The 16022-nt window shown below is 36.3% G+C and overlaps 1 protein-coding gene across 1 annotated transcript in view; it reads right to left on the reverse strand.

Moving 5' to 3' along the window:
- IPO7 (importin 7) overlaps window positions 1-16022 on the reverse strand; it is a 58861-nt gene that overhangs the window by 26675 nt on the left and 16164 nt on the right. Inside the window, exons 2-6 of the mRNA XM_006728507.3 lie at window positions 13318-13399; window positions 9310-9463; window positions 8427-8585; window positions 3929-4085; window positions 2271-2360 (exon numbers count right to left, since the gene is read on the reverse strand). Of these exons, the coding sequence (XP_006728570.1) occupies window positions 2271-2360; window positions 3929-4085; window positions 8427-8585; window positions 9310-9463; window positions 13318-13399 (642 nt within the window). The remainder of the gene's footprint in view (window positions 1-2270; window positions 2361-3928; window positions 4086-8426; window positions 8586-9309; window positions 9464-13317; window positions 13400-16022) is intronic.

The following is a 16022-nucleotide window of genomic DNA, read 5'->3' on the forward strand; positions in this document are numbered from 1 at the left end:
AGAAGGGGGTGCCTGGGTGGTGGCTCAGTCGGTTAAGCGCCTGCCTTCAGTTCTGGTCATGATCCCAGGGTCCTAGGATCAAGTCCAGCATCGGACACCCTGCTCCGCGGGGAGTCTGCTTCTCCCTCTGCTCCTCCCCCTACCCCTGCTACTGCTCTCTCTCGCTCATGCGCGTGCACACCTGTGCATTCTCTCTCAAATAAAATAAAATCTTTTTTTTTTTTTAAAGATTTTTTATTTATTTATTCGACAGAGAGAGAGATAGCGAGAGCAGGAACACAAGCAGGGGGAGTGGGAGAGGGAGAAGCAGGCTTCCCGCCGAGCAGGGAGCCCGATGTGGGACTCGATCCCAGGACCCTGGGATCATGACCTGAGCCGAAGGCAGACGCTTAACGACTGAGCCACCCAGGCACCCCTAAAATAAAATCTTTAAAAAATAATAATAAAATAAAATAAATTCAGAGGGGATGGGGAAATAAAAAATAAATTCAGAGGGATTTTTTTTGAGGATTAAATAAGGAATGTTAAAACACTTAAAACACATCATGTATTCAGGACTTGTAAATCCCCCTACCTCTTTAGAAAACTAGATTATAAAGAAAAATTGCAGTTACTTTAAAAATTGTGACTGGGGCGCCTGGGTGGCTCAGTCATTAAGCGTCTGCCTTCGGCTCAGGTCATAATCCCAGGGTCCTGGGATCGAGCCCCGCATTGGGCTTCCTGTCTGTGGAAAGCCTGCTTCTCCCTCTCCCACTCTCCCTGCTTGCGTTCCCTCTCTCACTGTGTCTCTGTCAAATAAATAAAATCTTAAAAAAAAAAAAAAAAAGTAACCATAATTATAAAAAATAAATAAATAAAATAAAAATTGTGACTAAACTGGGCACTTGGGCGGCTCAGTTGGGCGTCTGCATGCGGCTAGGGTCATGATCCCAGGGTCCCTGCTCAGTGGGGGGTCTGCTTCTCCCTCTGCCTCTCACCCCCATTTGTGCTCTCTCTCTCAAAAATAAATCTTTTCTTAAGAAGTGACTTAAAAAAAATTCTGTATGTACTACATTCTGTATGTACAATTCTGTATGTACTAAAACCCACTGAATTGTATACTTTGAAAAGGTGAATTTTATGGCATATGGGTTATATCTATAAAATTAAAAAAACAATGTAACTAACTACAAAGTCTTCTGGTTCATGAGTGTCTGACAAATTATTAGGCTAAAATCTAGCTGCAAGCGCTTTTTAAAAATATATATAATATATAAAATTGTATTAGTTTAAGGTGTATAACACAATGGTGAGATATATGTATACATTGTGAAATGATTACCATAGTGAATTTAAGAAGGTAGTCAAAACTTTCAGTTATAAGATAAATAAGTTCTGGAGATATAACGTTCAGCATAGTGACTATAGTTAACAGTACTGTACTGTATATTTGAAGGGTGCTAAGAGAGTAGATCTCAGAAATTTTCATCATGGGGAGCCTGGGTGGCTCACTGGGTTAAGTGTCTGTCTTTGGCTCAGGTCATGATCTCAGGGTCCTGGGATCAAGCCCCACATCGGGCTCCCTGATCCATGGGAAGCCTGCTTCTCCCTCTCCCACTCCCCTGCTTGTGTTCCCTCTCTCGCTGTCTCTCTGTCAAAAAGTAAATAAAATCTTAAAAAAAATTTTTTTTAAATAAAGGGGCTCCTGGGTGGCTCAGTTGGTTGAGTGTCTGCCTTTGGCTCAGGTCATGATCTCAGGCCCTGCGTAGGGCTCCTTGCTCACTGGGGAGTCTGCTTCTCCCACTACCCCGCTCATGTGCTCTCTCTCTCAAATAAAAAAAATCTTTATAGGGACACCTGGGTGGCTCAGTCGGTTAAGCATCTGCCTTTGGCTTGTCATGACCCCAGTCCTGGGATCGAGTTCTGCATCAGGCTCATTGCTCAGCAGGGAACCTGCTTCTCCCTCTACCTGTCACTCCCCCCTGCGTGTGCTCTTTCTTTGTGACAAATGAATAAAATCTTAAAAAAAAAATTTATAGATTAATAAAAAACTGAGAAGAAACAGAAGCATTAGGATAAAGAGAAGTACCTAAACAATAGTATATGAAATAACCCTGCACAGTTTTTTATTAATATTGCACTTATGTAATAAACAAACAAAATGGTCTCTTTATCTAGAATAATTTGCATCATGAATTATATAAACTCATAAAAATGTTACAGAAAAATCAGTTAAAATTCTCAAAAGATAATTAGATATTTTAGTAATACAAGAACATACAGAGACTTACATTAGGTACATCTCTGTTCACAACAGTCTTTAAAATTTCTATCCATTCTGTCAGGTTCTGTTGGTTTATCAGCTCCAGTGGTAGTGTATACTAAACAAAAATCAAGAATCAATACTTTAAAATCCTTACAAAAGAAAATCCCACTTCAACTCTTCACAAAACCTACAAAAAGTATTTCATTCAACCCAGATTTCCAGTTTTTAGTACACAAGCAAATTTCTTATCTGGCTGATTTGGTCAGTTATCTACAACAGAGAATTGTGGCACTGACAGTGAACATCCTTGTCTTTTTCCCAAATTACTGGGAATATATCTTATTTTTACCATAAGGGTGATACTGTGGATTTCTAGTGAACATCTTTTATCAAGTGAAGAAAATTTCTATTCCAGGACTCTTAGTTTGTTTTTTGTTTTTTAAAGTGGGAATGGTTATTAAATTTTATCAAATACTTTATCTGGCATCCTTAGAGATGGTTACAGGTCCTTTTTTTCATATAAGAGTTAATCACAGAAACTGATCTCTTACCATTGATCCAACTCTTGCATTCCTTGGATAAATCCTCTCAATAGGCTCATAAAATCAATATCCTATTCAGGATTTTAGGATATCTATTTTCACAAGTGAGACAGGGTTATATTTGATATCAGGGTATGCTAGCATCAAAAAATTAGTTGGGAAATTAAATATTTTGTCCTATGCCCTAGAACAGTTTACAAAAATAACTTACTCTTAATCTAAGTTATAATCTTACCAATTAGAAAACAAGAACAGTATAGAAATGGTATACCCAAACCACTTTTAAAAATTCTTTAAGAAGACGACAATGGAATGGCATTAAAGTGCCCTTTGGTTAAGACTGGGAGATAATAGATTGTCTTTACTGATCTAGGAAAGACACGCAAAATCCAACCAAACAATATGGTGAGTCAGTTGCACTGGAAGTTACAGGTCTATTTAAATGAGATTTTAAAGTTAAGTAAGGGTATGAATTGAACCAAAGGTTCTAGTACACGAGATGAATCCTTCTATGGCTACATGGCACAAAAAGAACTAGAATTTTAATCCTGATCAAAAACTGTTTCATATAAGTAATTACATCCCACTAAGAAAATTCAATCATTTCCTTAGTGGGTATCTTTTATCCCAGGAAGATTCAGAATATGTAAAAAGGATGAAGTCCATTGTGTGCCAGTCAAGCCACAGTATTAGTACTTTTGTGTTAAACTTAGGAATAGGTTTTGTTTATTACTGGGACAATCTATGTGTATTTGGAACATCGGGTTCATGCTCTTCGTGCTAAATATAAACTGTAATTTCAGTAACTGATTTTCAGACTTGTGAATTCTTAAGGTGAAAGGCATAAAAAATTTTTACTAATTTTGTAAATAGTGTCAGATGGGTTAAGAGAACTTACGATTGACCAGTTATAATTTAAGATTTATTGGAATTGTTTGTGTATTTAGGGAAGTGTGCTTGGTCAGACTTTTAATGCACATATAATTTTGGCAATTAATATTTGACTAGCAAATCATCCATTTAATCCAGATTTTCAAATGAAATTATTATCAAGACACAGAAATTCTGTTATCTTTTAATGTAGCAAATGATAGACTTTTATATATAAAAACTGCTTTATAAAACTGCTTTATAAAATTACCTGAACAAGAGCATAGAAGATCTTGAAAATCTGTTTCTGGATGAGGACAGATTGATCAGATTGATCAGAAAGAAGCTGGATAAAACGGTCCTTTAGAACTGGCAGGAAATGCTGCATTGCTGCTACCAGTGGACTCCGTTCCTCTGGTTTCTTGTACCTTTGGGTAGGAATACAAACTAATTCTGTAAGAATTTACTTCATAATTAATTATATGTATGAGATACAAAATTAAACTGCTTGCTTGTTCACACAAATATAAGCAAATACTTCCTAAGCAACTTTAGATTCCTCGAAAAAAAAAGAAAAACCAACAATGGAACCAAATCACAAACAAAAGCAACTTAAGAAAAACCCCAAAAAATAATAAAATATCTAAAATTTTCTGAGCATTCATTATGAAGTCAATAATCCCCAAGGCTCCATTAGTATCCTCACTTCAATAGTTTGAGGAAATTGAGGCACAGAGAAGAATCTTTCCCAGCATACTCATCTAGGTACGAACTTCATCAGTCAAGATCCAAGGTCTGCCCTCTTAACCACTTCACAACAGTCTCTAATTGTGAATACTTATACAACTTAAGAGCTACAATGACTTGGCTTTTAAATATTAGCAGCTGACTGATATAAAATTGATTATATATTACCACCCTTATTTACATACCGAAAGCATTAAGGCAGAAGTGGCATCAAGAAAGCAGAAAATAGGCACTTTATAAACAAAGTTCTTTTGTAACCTATTTGGCAACAAAACCTGACTTCAACAGGCTACTTATGGTCTTCACTTATCCCATCTGGAGTGGATATTCACATATTTTATAGTAGATATGATAATACGTGTCTGACTACTGGGTGCTAGTTCAATTTCAACAGGAGTGTTTAACATGTATTATGTGAACCTCGTTATCTTTCTAAAATCCAAAAAATCCTGAATTCTGAATCACATTTGCTCCAAGGATGTGGGTAAAGAATTGCTGACTGAAGTGAGAATTCTGCATACAGATTTCTTAGCATTTTAACAATATTATTTAAAGAGGTCTGTTGATTTACTTTAATTAAACTGTACTTCAGGGGCGCCTGGGTGGCTCAGTTGGTTAAGCGACTGCCTTCGGCTCAGGTCATGATCCTGGAGTCCCGGGATCAAGTCCTGCATCGGGCTCCCTGCTCAGCGGGGAGTCTGCTTCTCCCTCTGACCCTACCCCTCTCAAGCTCTCTCTCTCTCTCTCTCAAATAAATAAAATCTTTTAAATAAATAAATAAATAAACTGTACTTCAATTTGAAAAACACTAGGTCATCTATGCTTCAATGAAAAAAAACTTTAAACACTGAATTAGCAGATTAGAACTATAGGGGGACGCCTTGGTGGCTCAGTTGCGTGTGCCTTTGGCTCAGGTCAGGATCTCCAGGTCCTGGGATAGAGCCTGGGCCTCACTTCTTGCTCTGCTTCTCACTCTCCCCCCATCCCCATAATCATTCTCTCTCCCAAATAAATAAATAAAATCTTTAAAAAAATAAAAAGAACTACAGGAATGACATCCTACCTTCCATTATTAAGGAGTCAATAGGCAGAATAGCTTTACAAAATACAGACTAGTGGTTAAGTCATTATTCTAAAAAACATAATTTATCTTTTTAGATTAAACTGCTTTTTAATTGGTTTTTCCTACCAGATTCCAGTTTTATCTACTGGTAGCCTCCTTGGAGGAAGAAAATATATTTAAGAACTGAATATCTGAGCACATTTTTAAAAGGTAAAGGTAAGGGGCGCCTGGATGGCTCAGTCGGTTAAGGGTCTGAATCTTGATTTCAGCTTGGGTCATGGTCTCAGAGTCCCGAGATCAAGCCCTCAAGCCCCCAAGTCGGGCTCTGCACTCAGCAGGAGTCCGCTTGAGATTCTCTCCCTCTTCTTCTACCCCTCCCCCCGCTCACACACACACTCTCTCTGAAATAAATAAATAAAATCTTAAAAAAAAAAAGTAAAGGTAAAAAGCCTAGATTCTTTTTCCCTACTAGATGAATTTAGAACCGAAGTAAATTACCAAGAATAAAAAACACCAAGACAGATGTTCTAATAATGATTGAGACTATTAAACAATTAACTGATTATTTTAAACTGTTTTAATGTGCTGAGAAATTATACCTAGCATACATTTTAAAACATATGTACAGTTCTTTCACTCAGTAAAAACAATTAACAATTTATGAAAGGAAGTCATTTGCAGTGTCCAATCTGATAATACAAACTACAGTGATTATAGACAATATTTCCTTTTAATAATAAAGGTAGAAAAAACAAGAAAAAAAATAATAAAGGTAGAACTATATTATGCGCTTCTCTCCAATTACCCAACCCAGATGAACACCCACATTAAGAGGGTTTGAGTACCCATTCCATATTATACATTCTTCTTTCCTCCTTCCCTCTCTACATTCAGGAGAGGACTAGAAATAAGGTGGTACTAGCTGCTAATCTATGCTAATTGGTATATGAAAGTAATTATGGTAGGAAACAAATTATTAACCAGTAAGACCTGAAAGTTCCTGAAAGCATGAAAATGTGACACTAAAAAAAGCGGACTACCACAAGGCTACGATGTGCCAATCTAGTAAGCCATGCTCATAGGAAATCCTAAGTACTAGCCCATCACTTTACTGTTAAAACAAAACAAAACAAATCTTCAATGGTATATTAGCATCTAAAAGGTTACATCCAAATTCTCCATCATGGCATTCAAAACCCTCTTTAACATGGTCCCAATTTACCAGTCCAAATTTATCCCCCACCTCTAAACAGAAATTATCCATACCATTTAGTGGTCTCCTCACTACCCACTAAAGACAGTATCTCATTTCCACCTCTGTACCTTTCTTTGTTCATACTACTCCGTATGCTGTGACATGCCTTCCTCTTCAAATGCTCCTTCTGTGCTCCTTCAACTGACAAGCATTTCCTGAGGATCTATGCTCCTGAAGACCACCACAACTTCCAATTTCTGCATGAATATTCTTAGAACTGCTTCAGTCCACACAGATCCCTTGTGAACACCTTGTGCTCCACAATCGAACACTGGCTGAAAATGAACTGGAATTCCAATACTGTAGCAGCCTCCTATGTCTCCCATTTAAAAAATCTCTGTCACACTCTCTCCTGCTAACATTATAGGACAGGAGAGACTTAACCTCCTCAATGACAATAACAGCTTATTATTGTTATTCTCTCTCATTTTAGTCACTCACTTACCAGAACTACAACAACTGGCACTCTGATAGAAGTTGGAGCAACAGCTGGAACATTCCTTAGCAGGAAGATGGGTAGCTGGTGGGAACACAAGAAAACACCAGTACCAATGCTGTAAATGGTATATTTCTCTCCTGCTCAGAAGAAAAGCAGCAGTTCATCAGCTACTTTGAGTTGGGACCCAAAAAGGGTATCGGAGGCTAACTACAGGCCCCAGAATTAGAGGGCTCACAATGGCATCTGTGCAGCTGTCAGGACTGGAAATAAAGCCACCATCATGGTGTAAGTGTTCCTCATGCCTTCCTCAAAATTTTCTGTTACCAAACTTTCAAGTGCCTACAAATTTCATTACTTTCACTACACACTTGAGATAATCCCTTCAATGTATGGCTTACCACTCCTGAAATGCTTTACCTCAACTTCCAAGGTTAGATCTTTTTTCTCATCCCTAAACCCAGATCTAAAATGATCCCTTGGCCTAAAATCTTTCTTAATGATACTGATTACTTACATGAACTATAATTTGCTCAAATATGCAAACACTGAAACAGGTGACTGTGAATCCCTCAAAACACAATGATTAAAAATGATCATATGAAATTCCAACATATCCTTCTTAAAGAATTACAGGTAGGTTCTCGAAACTTATCAAGACACCAAATTAAGATAAAAAATTCAGGGGCACTTGGGTGGCTCAGTTGGTTAAGCGACTGCCTTTGGCTCAGGTCATGATCCTGGAGTCCTGGGATCGAGTCCCACATCGGGCTCCCGGCTCAGCGGGGAGCCTGCTTCTCCCTCTGACCCTCTCCCCTCTCATGCTATTTCTCTCTCTCTCTCAAATAAATAAATAAATTCTCATTAAAAAAAAAAAAGATAAAAAATTCACAGAAAACCAGAAGTTAAAGAGCTCTAATGCTCAAAGTACTCTAATACCCTTCACATTTAAAAAAAGCTTATGTTTAGGCCTTTTATCAGCACAAATTGAGGAGCCCATATAGAGGAATTAGAGATAACCCAGTTTTTGAATAGGGAAACAGGTAATACGAAAAAAGGGCACAACGAGTTTCTCAGTTGAATCAACAGAAGTGACTGAAGAATTAAAGTAAGAATGCTATTTTTAAAAAGAAAATACTAAATTAAAATCAACATATAATTCACTAATTTTTATATGCCAAATATAATTTTAGATGTTCAAACAAAATACCTTATAATTTCCAAACTTCCTACTTCTCAAATCTCTGTAGGAATTGAGAGACACTTACTCATAATTTTTCACAAGCTGATAAAGGCAAAGAAGAATTCCTAGCCAACAAGCACTGTTATCAGACTGAAGATAAAAGCCAATTTTGTCCACAATGGCAGTCCAGCGGCTTGGATAATCATGTTTGATGATATGGTGAATGCATGTAGTAAGCTGTACCCTGAAAGTCAAAAATAAACAATAAGGAGGAAGAAATGCTACCTAGATAAAATTCTGCTCATACAAAGAAAATGGCTGCTTAGACAAAAATAAATGTAACTGAGAAAAAACTACCCGTTCCTACTGATTTAAAAGAAACCCAACAAATGTTACAAATGTAGGTGATTTTGTTTTTCCTTATTTTTCATCCCTATCATCAACTGATGAGTTTCATTTAAAACCCAGCTATTTTCATTAAAAATTCTGCAAAATCAGGGGCGCCTGGGTGGCTCAGTCGGTTACGCATCTGACTCTTGATTGATTTTGGGTCAGGTCGTAATCTCGGGGTTGTGAGATCAAGCCCTACATCAGGCCCACGTTCAGTGCAGTCTGCTTGTCCCTCTCTCCCCCTCTGCCTCTCTGCTATCTAAAATAAATACAATCTTAAAAAAAAAAAATTCTACAAAACCATATAAAAATAAGAACTTTTAAATATCAAAACCATATAATATAAAGTATATGACAGCATTCTACAGTTTTCTTTACCCCCTTTCACCTGATCATACTGTTTCATAAATTTTACATGAAGTTTAGAAGTTTTTAGTTTTTATAAATATAAAAACTACAGTAAGAAAATAAAAAATGACAGGTTTTTATGTTCTGAAAAGACCCACTGGGCTGTCTCCTCCCAAACTCCACAAATTATGTACCTGAAACAATGGGTAAGTTTTAAAATATACATATACCTGATGAGCTCAGGAGAGTGGATAATAGCTTCTACAATATTTTCTCGAATACAATGTCGATCTTCTTCTGGAATAGTATAAGGGGATATGTCCCCTGGTGCTGTTTCCCGATCAGGCCAATACTGTGTTATCATATTTTTCAAATAGATAACACCTAAAATGTAGATCAATTTGACAAGAGTATTTACTGTGAAAGTATTGTGAATCCCCCTTATAAGTGTCCACACCTCCATTTAAAATACTGCACATTCTTGTATTTCAAAGTTGATAATCAAAACACAGTCTAATTCTTAGCGACAATAATCACCCCTGAAGTTATTATTAAACATATAGCCTAAGAAACTCTACAAATAAACACACTATACAACAAAACTATTAAGACTTTTTACATCACATTTATACTTTTTATCCTGCTTTCTGTTGGAAAGCTATCTGGATTAATTTTACCATATCAATTTTCCAAATGAAGCCTCTAAAGACAAAACCACATACACGTACCATACTGCTCTCATAATTAATAACACTACTATAGACTATTTGTAGCCCCCTCAAATTCATATTGAAATCCAAACCCCCCAGTTTGATGGTATTAGGGGTGAGGTCTTTTCGTAGGCAATTAATGCCTTTATAGGAGAGACCCTGGAGAGGTTCCTCCCCTCCGAACATGTTGGGTTCTAAGAACCAGAAAGTGGGTCCTCATCAGACACCAAATCTGCTGCTCCTTGATTTTGGACTTTTCAGCCTCCAGAACTGTGAGGAATATATTTCTATCATTCAGTCTATGATATTCTGTTATAGGAGCCCCAACTGACTAAGACACACAAAGGCTGTTATTTTTATCATAGAAAAATTACAGCATAAAAATTTTTAGTCTATAAATTTAAGCATTTCATTAATATACCACAATCACACCACTTCAAATTCATGTTATATTATGGGAGAATGTGCTGTGTTAAAAAATTACAGATTACTATTTTCTGTTAGCTATCACACTGCTATCTTAAACACTGCTATTTAACACAGTATGAACTAGATTGCTAACAATGTTTTTTATCCAGTCCTCTACTTCCCAATGAGAAAGAGAACCCTCAATCAAAAATGTATATGATGGGGCGCCTTGGTGGCTCAGTTGGTTAAGCGACTGCCTTCGGCTCAGGTCATGATCCTGGAGTTCCTGGATCGAGTCCCGCATTGGGCTCCCTGCTCGGCAGGGAGCCTGCTTCTGCCTCTGACCCTCCCCCCTCTCATGTGCTCTCTCTCTCTCTCATTCTCTCTGTCTCAAATAAATAAATAAAATCTTTAAAAAAAAAATGTATATGACGTATAGGAAATGGAAATTATTCAAAATTAATCAATTACTAAATTCTACAAAACACCAGCCCTTCTCTGACTAGTAATTAAAACTCTTACCTGGAGTATTACACCTATTTGAATAAGGATAACTGATATATCTATGAGTTTTATATTCTACTTTGCTCTATCTTGGGAATTAAAATAATATTCCACCTTATAGTATTTCAAAAAAGACTGACTACACATTAAAATACCTTTGAACAAAAGTTTTAAGACAAACTACCTCTACATTAAAAAACACTGACTCAGTATATGTAACATATTTTAGATTAGTACCATTTCCAGAATTTTGATTCTTTAGCTCCAAAACAGAACACATTAAAATTAAGACTTGATATGGCCCTATATTCTGCATAGAGCCTCTATTTCTTTCTATCGTAATGCATAAAAGAATGGGCAAATATATTTATTTGTATCATTATGATTTGGTATTTTAAGCTGTTTGGTCTACAAAACACTAAGTGAGAACTGCACTGTAAGTATATCATGATTCATAGCCTATTCCATCCAGGATATTGGAGTCTGCTACAAAGACCGAATGCATCTCTCAAATCTAGCAGATGAAATCACCATATGCCCTACACTAAACAGTATCATTCAATTATTAAAAGAATGTAATTATTAAAGTAATAATTAGATTTTAAAATTTTTGACTAATTCCACAGTTTAGCTGCTTCTGGTTTTGCACATACTAACTATAAAACTTTCTAGTATAATTTAATTTTGCTAATGCACATAATCAAGTCTCAAAATGTTAAGGTCTCTTCTAAATGTCACTTTCAACATCTTAGTAAAAATTTGAGATTTAAAGGCAAAGATTCTTTTATTAGCTTCAGAGGTAGAATCTAGTGGCTCATCAGTTGTAACACCCAGTGCTCATTACATCAAGTGTTCTCCTTAATGCCCATCCCCCAATTATCCCTTCCCCCCACGCTCCTCCCTCCAGCAACCCTGAATTTGTTCCTAGAGTTCAGTGTCTCTTATGGTTTGCCTCCCTCTCAATTTTCATCTCATTTTTCCTTCCCTTCCTCAATGTTCATCTGTCTTGTTTTTTAAATTCCACATATGAAATCATATGGGGTATTTGTCTCTCTGAGGCAAAGATTCTTATCTACAAAATAACCAAATGGGAAAATGCCAACTTCATTAGTAAAAGAGAAATGACAGTTAAATAATAAAAACAACTTTTTCCTATTTAATTAGAAATAAAAAAAAAGATTTACTGCTGACCAGGGTCCAGTGAAATTACTATATTTTATAGGGCCCAAAAATGTTCCACTATTGTGCTACTTATATACCAATATTTTAAAAAATAATAAACTTTCACGCATTCATTTATTTACTGAGTACGTTTGGTGTGTCAGGCAATATTTTAGGTACTGTGAATACAACTGTTCATGAAACAAATCTAAGATTAAATGCTAACAATTGAGAAATGTTCACTTCATATGAATGGCACATTATGGTAAATTATTTAGTCACTGAAATAAATTTTAAGACTAACACTATGTAAAGAAAGGGATGAGCTTACTATACATTAAATGAAGCAAAAAAAATTTTAACAAAATTGATGTAGGGAAAAAGAACAGCAAGAAATAATACCAGAACACAACTGGTTTTTCTAGAATGGTGAAATTATTAGTACTCTGTATTTCCTATAACAAAATTAATACACCTGCAAATAAATTAAGTTATAGGACACTAAAGATGTGAATTCCATTATTTTGCAGACCAACAGACAGTATCAGAAGTAACCCACCACATTTTCACAGACCATTTGGTACTGAGAATTGCTCAATATCTTGTTGAAACTGGAAATAAGAAATACAGTAGTCCCCCCCCTTATGCACAGTTTCACTTTCTGTGATTTCAGTTACCCGTGGTCACCCACCGTCAGGAAGCAGATGATTTTTTTCTGACATATTATCAGAAGGTCAATAGTAGCCTAGCACCATGTCAAAATGCCTATATCATTTACCTCACCTCATCTCATTACACAGGCATTTGATCTTTACACATCATCACAAGGGTGAGTACAGTGAAATAAGATATTTTAAGAGAGAGACCACATTCACATACCTCTTATTACAGTATATTGTTATAACTGTTCTAATTTATTATTAATTATTGTGGCTAAACTCTTACTTGCCTAATTTACAAATTAAATTTTATCAGAAGTATGTATGTGTAGGAAAAAATGTAGTATATATAGCATTGGTACTATGCACAGTTTCAGGCATCCACTGAGGGTCTGGGGTCTTAAAATGTATCAGTCATGGATGGGGGGGCTACTGCAGTACTTTTTAATGGCTAAAAACAGTAAATGCACAAGCTGTAAGGAGCAACTGCATAAACAAAGGGGTTTGTATCTTAGAACCATCCACTGGGCAGGGAAACAGGGAATACACAGAATCTTTTAATAAACCCTATCAATTTCTTTTTTCAGCTTCTCTTTTAACTCCATGAAATACCACATTCCTTTAACTCTGCCACCAATTCCAAGGCACTACCTGTTTGTAGTAAACACATGAGGGCAAACGGATTTTCAGGGAAGAAAATCACTGAAGGGCCACCCCGACATACCTCTACTATTCAACTATGAACCTTTTAAATAACTGATTTACATAAACCCAAGAAAATAATTCAGTAACTTGCCTGCCTGTCTCACAGGTAAATCCAGTTGTTCCGACATAGTAATCTGAAGCAGTGTTGAAACAAAATTCAGAGACTTGTGTGCCTACAAACAAACAAAAAAAAGGTTTTAAATTTCTGCAAATATTCTCAGTACTCTAATCCAGTACTGGACTGGCACAAAAGGCTACCCACCCACAAGTTGGTCCCAGCCTTATTGCCCATCACTCACCAAAAATGAACTAAAAAATAAATATATATAATAACCTAACTCCTAAAATATCCTGGATGTTTGCATTTGCCTTCATACTGCTCCACTTCCCATTTATCCTAACTGGCTTTCTTAACCTACACCAACAGCTCAAAAACAATATCCTCTTTAATACCTATTTCCCCAATTCAGTAATAATTTCTCCATAGAGATGTTCTACTGAGTGACTAGACAAACTAAATCAGTAAAAATTAATAGCTTGGGAAGTGTTTTCCAAGGTGCTAATAAATGTTTTATTTCTGAATATGGCTATTTTACCAAAGTGTGTTCAGTTTGTGAAAATTAATCAACTGTACCCTTAAAATGACTATTCTGTATGCACATTACATTTAAATAGAAAATTAATAGCTTTGAACATACAATAAAAGTTGGATAAAAACCATATGATAATTTAATAAATATATTTATATGAAATTCCAAGGCAGCATATACAGAAAATAATGAAATATACCCAAAATGTTAATACAGTTATCTCTCAGGCGATGGCATATAAAGTAGCTATTCTTCACACATTTTCTTTTTTTCCAGTTTATACTACAAACCCTGGACACTTTCATTAACAGTATAAAAAAGTTAATGATTCCTTAATGATTCCTAATTTGTCATATTTGTTTCTGGTTTTAAAAAAAGAACTTAAACATTCAAGTTATATTCCTTCTTTAATGTTTTCACAGTTGCATTCCCTCTCCCCCAATGTAACTACCACCTATGTCATCTCTTCCTTTCAGCCCAAGTTTTAGTATTTTTTCTGCACATGTTCACATGAATAACAGTAATTTTTATTTTAGTTTCCTCTTCACTCCCCCCACCCCAAATATTCCATATATTCTTAGAAACTGAAAAATTTCCCTTTGGATATCAAAAATTGTTTCTACATTAGAACCTGGAATTCTGTCACTCCAAAAATTGTTTATTTAAATGTTCCTGGTACATGACACCATGCTAGGAGTTGAGAATACAAGGTTGAAACAAAACATTAAGGTTCCATGACCTCATGGAAACTTAAGAGTTTAATGTGAAGGATAGCGAAGATAATCAAACAAGTAATTACAATAAAGTACAGCAGAAAACGTAGAAACACTATGGGAGAATCAAAAGGAAAACCTTCTAACCTAGAAGTAACGCTTAAATTTAAGACCTGAATGGGAGGAGCGCCTGGGTGGCTCAGTCGTTAAGCGTCTGCCTTCGGCTCAGATCATGAAACCCAGGGTCCTGCTCTGCGGGAAGCCTGCTTCTCCCTCTCCCACTCCCCCTGCTTGTGTTCCTTCTCTCACTGTCTCTCTCTGTCAAATAAATAAGTAAAATCTTAAAAAAAAAAAAAAAAAAAGACCTGAATGGGAGTAGTTAAGTGGATGAAAGACAGGTATTTCCCCTTTCTGGTACTCTAAACACCATTAACCACCATAACTTTCTTGAAACATCCTTCCAACTATGCAATTCACAGACCACTTTTCCTTCTGAGATTCCTTTGCTGGTTTCTTAAACTATTTAAACTATAACTGCTCAGTCATAGGTCATCTTTTACACTCCCCAGCTGATTTCATCCAACCATGGTCTTTAAATACTATTTGTCAAATACATTATTTCCAGAGACCTATTTTTAACATCCCTACCTTCACAGGCTTCTCAAATTTATCATGTTCAAAGCATCTTCTCCCCTAAAAGCTATGTTGCTACTTTCTTGTACCAATTCTCCCCACCTTTTTCATCACTATCCTCAGTTACTTATGTCTAATACCTGAATGACATCTTTAATACTTCCCTTTTTTATCCCACTTCATTGTGTCAGGACCTGTCAATTCTATATCCAAAATACTTATATAATTAATATACCCACTTTCTCCATTCCCACTAACATCAACCTAGTCCAAATGACTATCATCTTACTTAAGAAACCCCCCACCATTCTCCATTTAGCAGCCAAAGGTCTTTAAAATTGTAAACCGATCCCCTTTAAAAAAAAATTTTAACAGCTCTTTTTTTTAAGATTTTACTTGTCACAGAGAGAGAGAGAGAGCACAAAGCAGGGGGAGCAACAAAGGGGGGGGGCAACAGGCAGAGAGAGAAATAGGCTCCCCACTGAGCCCAGGACCCTGGCTGGAATCATGACCTGAGCTGAAGGCAGATGGGTAACTGACTAAGCCACCCAGGCGTCCCAATAGATTTCTACTCTACTTCCCAAAGGCTATATAAGGGCCTGTATTATCTTGCCTCTGCCATTTCGTCAGTCTCATTTTTTTTAAATTTTATTTTATTATGTTATGTTAATCATCATACATCATTAGTTTTTGATGTCGTGTTCCATGATTCATTGTTTGCGTATAACACCCAGTGCTCTATTCAATACATGCCCTCTTTAATACCCATCACCAGGCTAACCCATCCCCCCACCCCCTCCCCTCTAGAACCCTCAGTTTATTTCTCAGAGTCCACAGTCTCTCATGGTTCATCTCCCCCT

The sequence above is a fragment of the Leptonychotes weddellii genome, chromosome 11 (assembly GCF_054177405.1).
Source record: "Leptonychotes weddellii isolate Sample4059 chromosome 11, ASM5417740v2, whole genome shotgun sequence".
Classification (NCBI taxonomy): domain Eukaryota; kingdom Metazoa; phylum Chordata; class Mammalia; order Carnivora; family Phocidae; genus Leptonychotes; species Leptonychotes weddellii.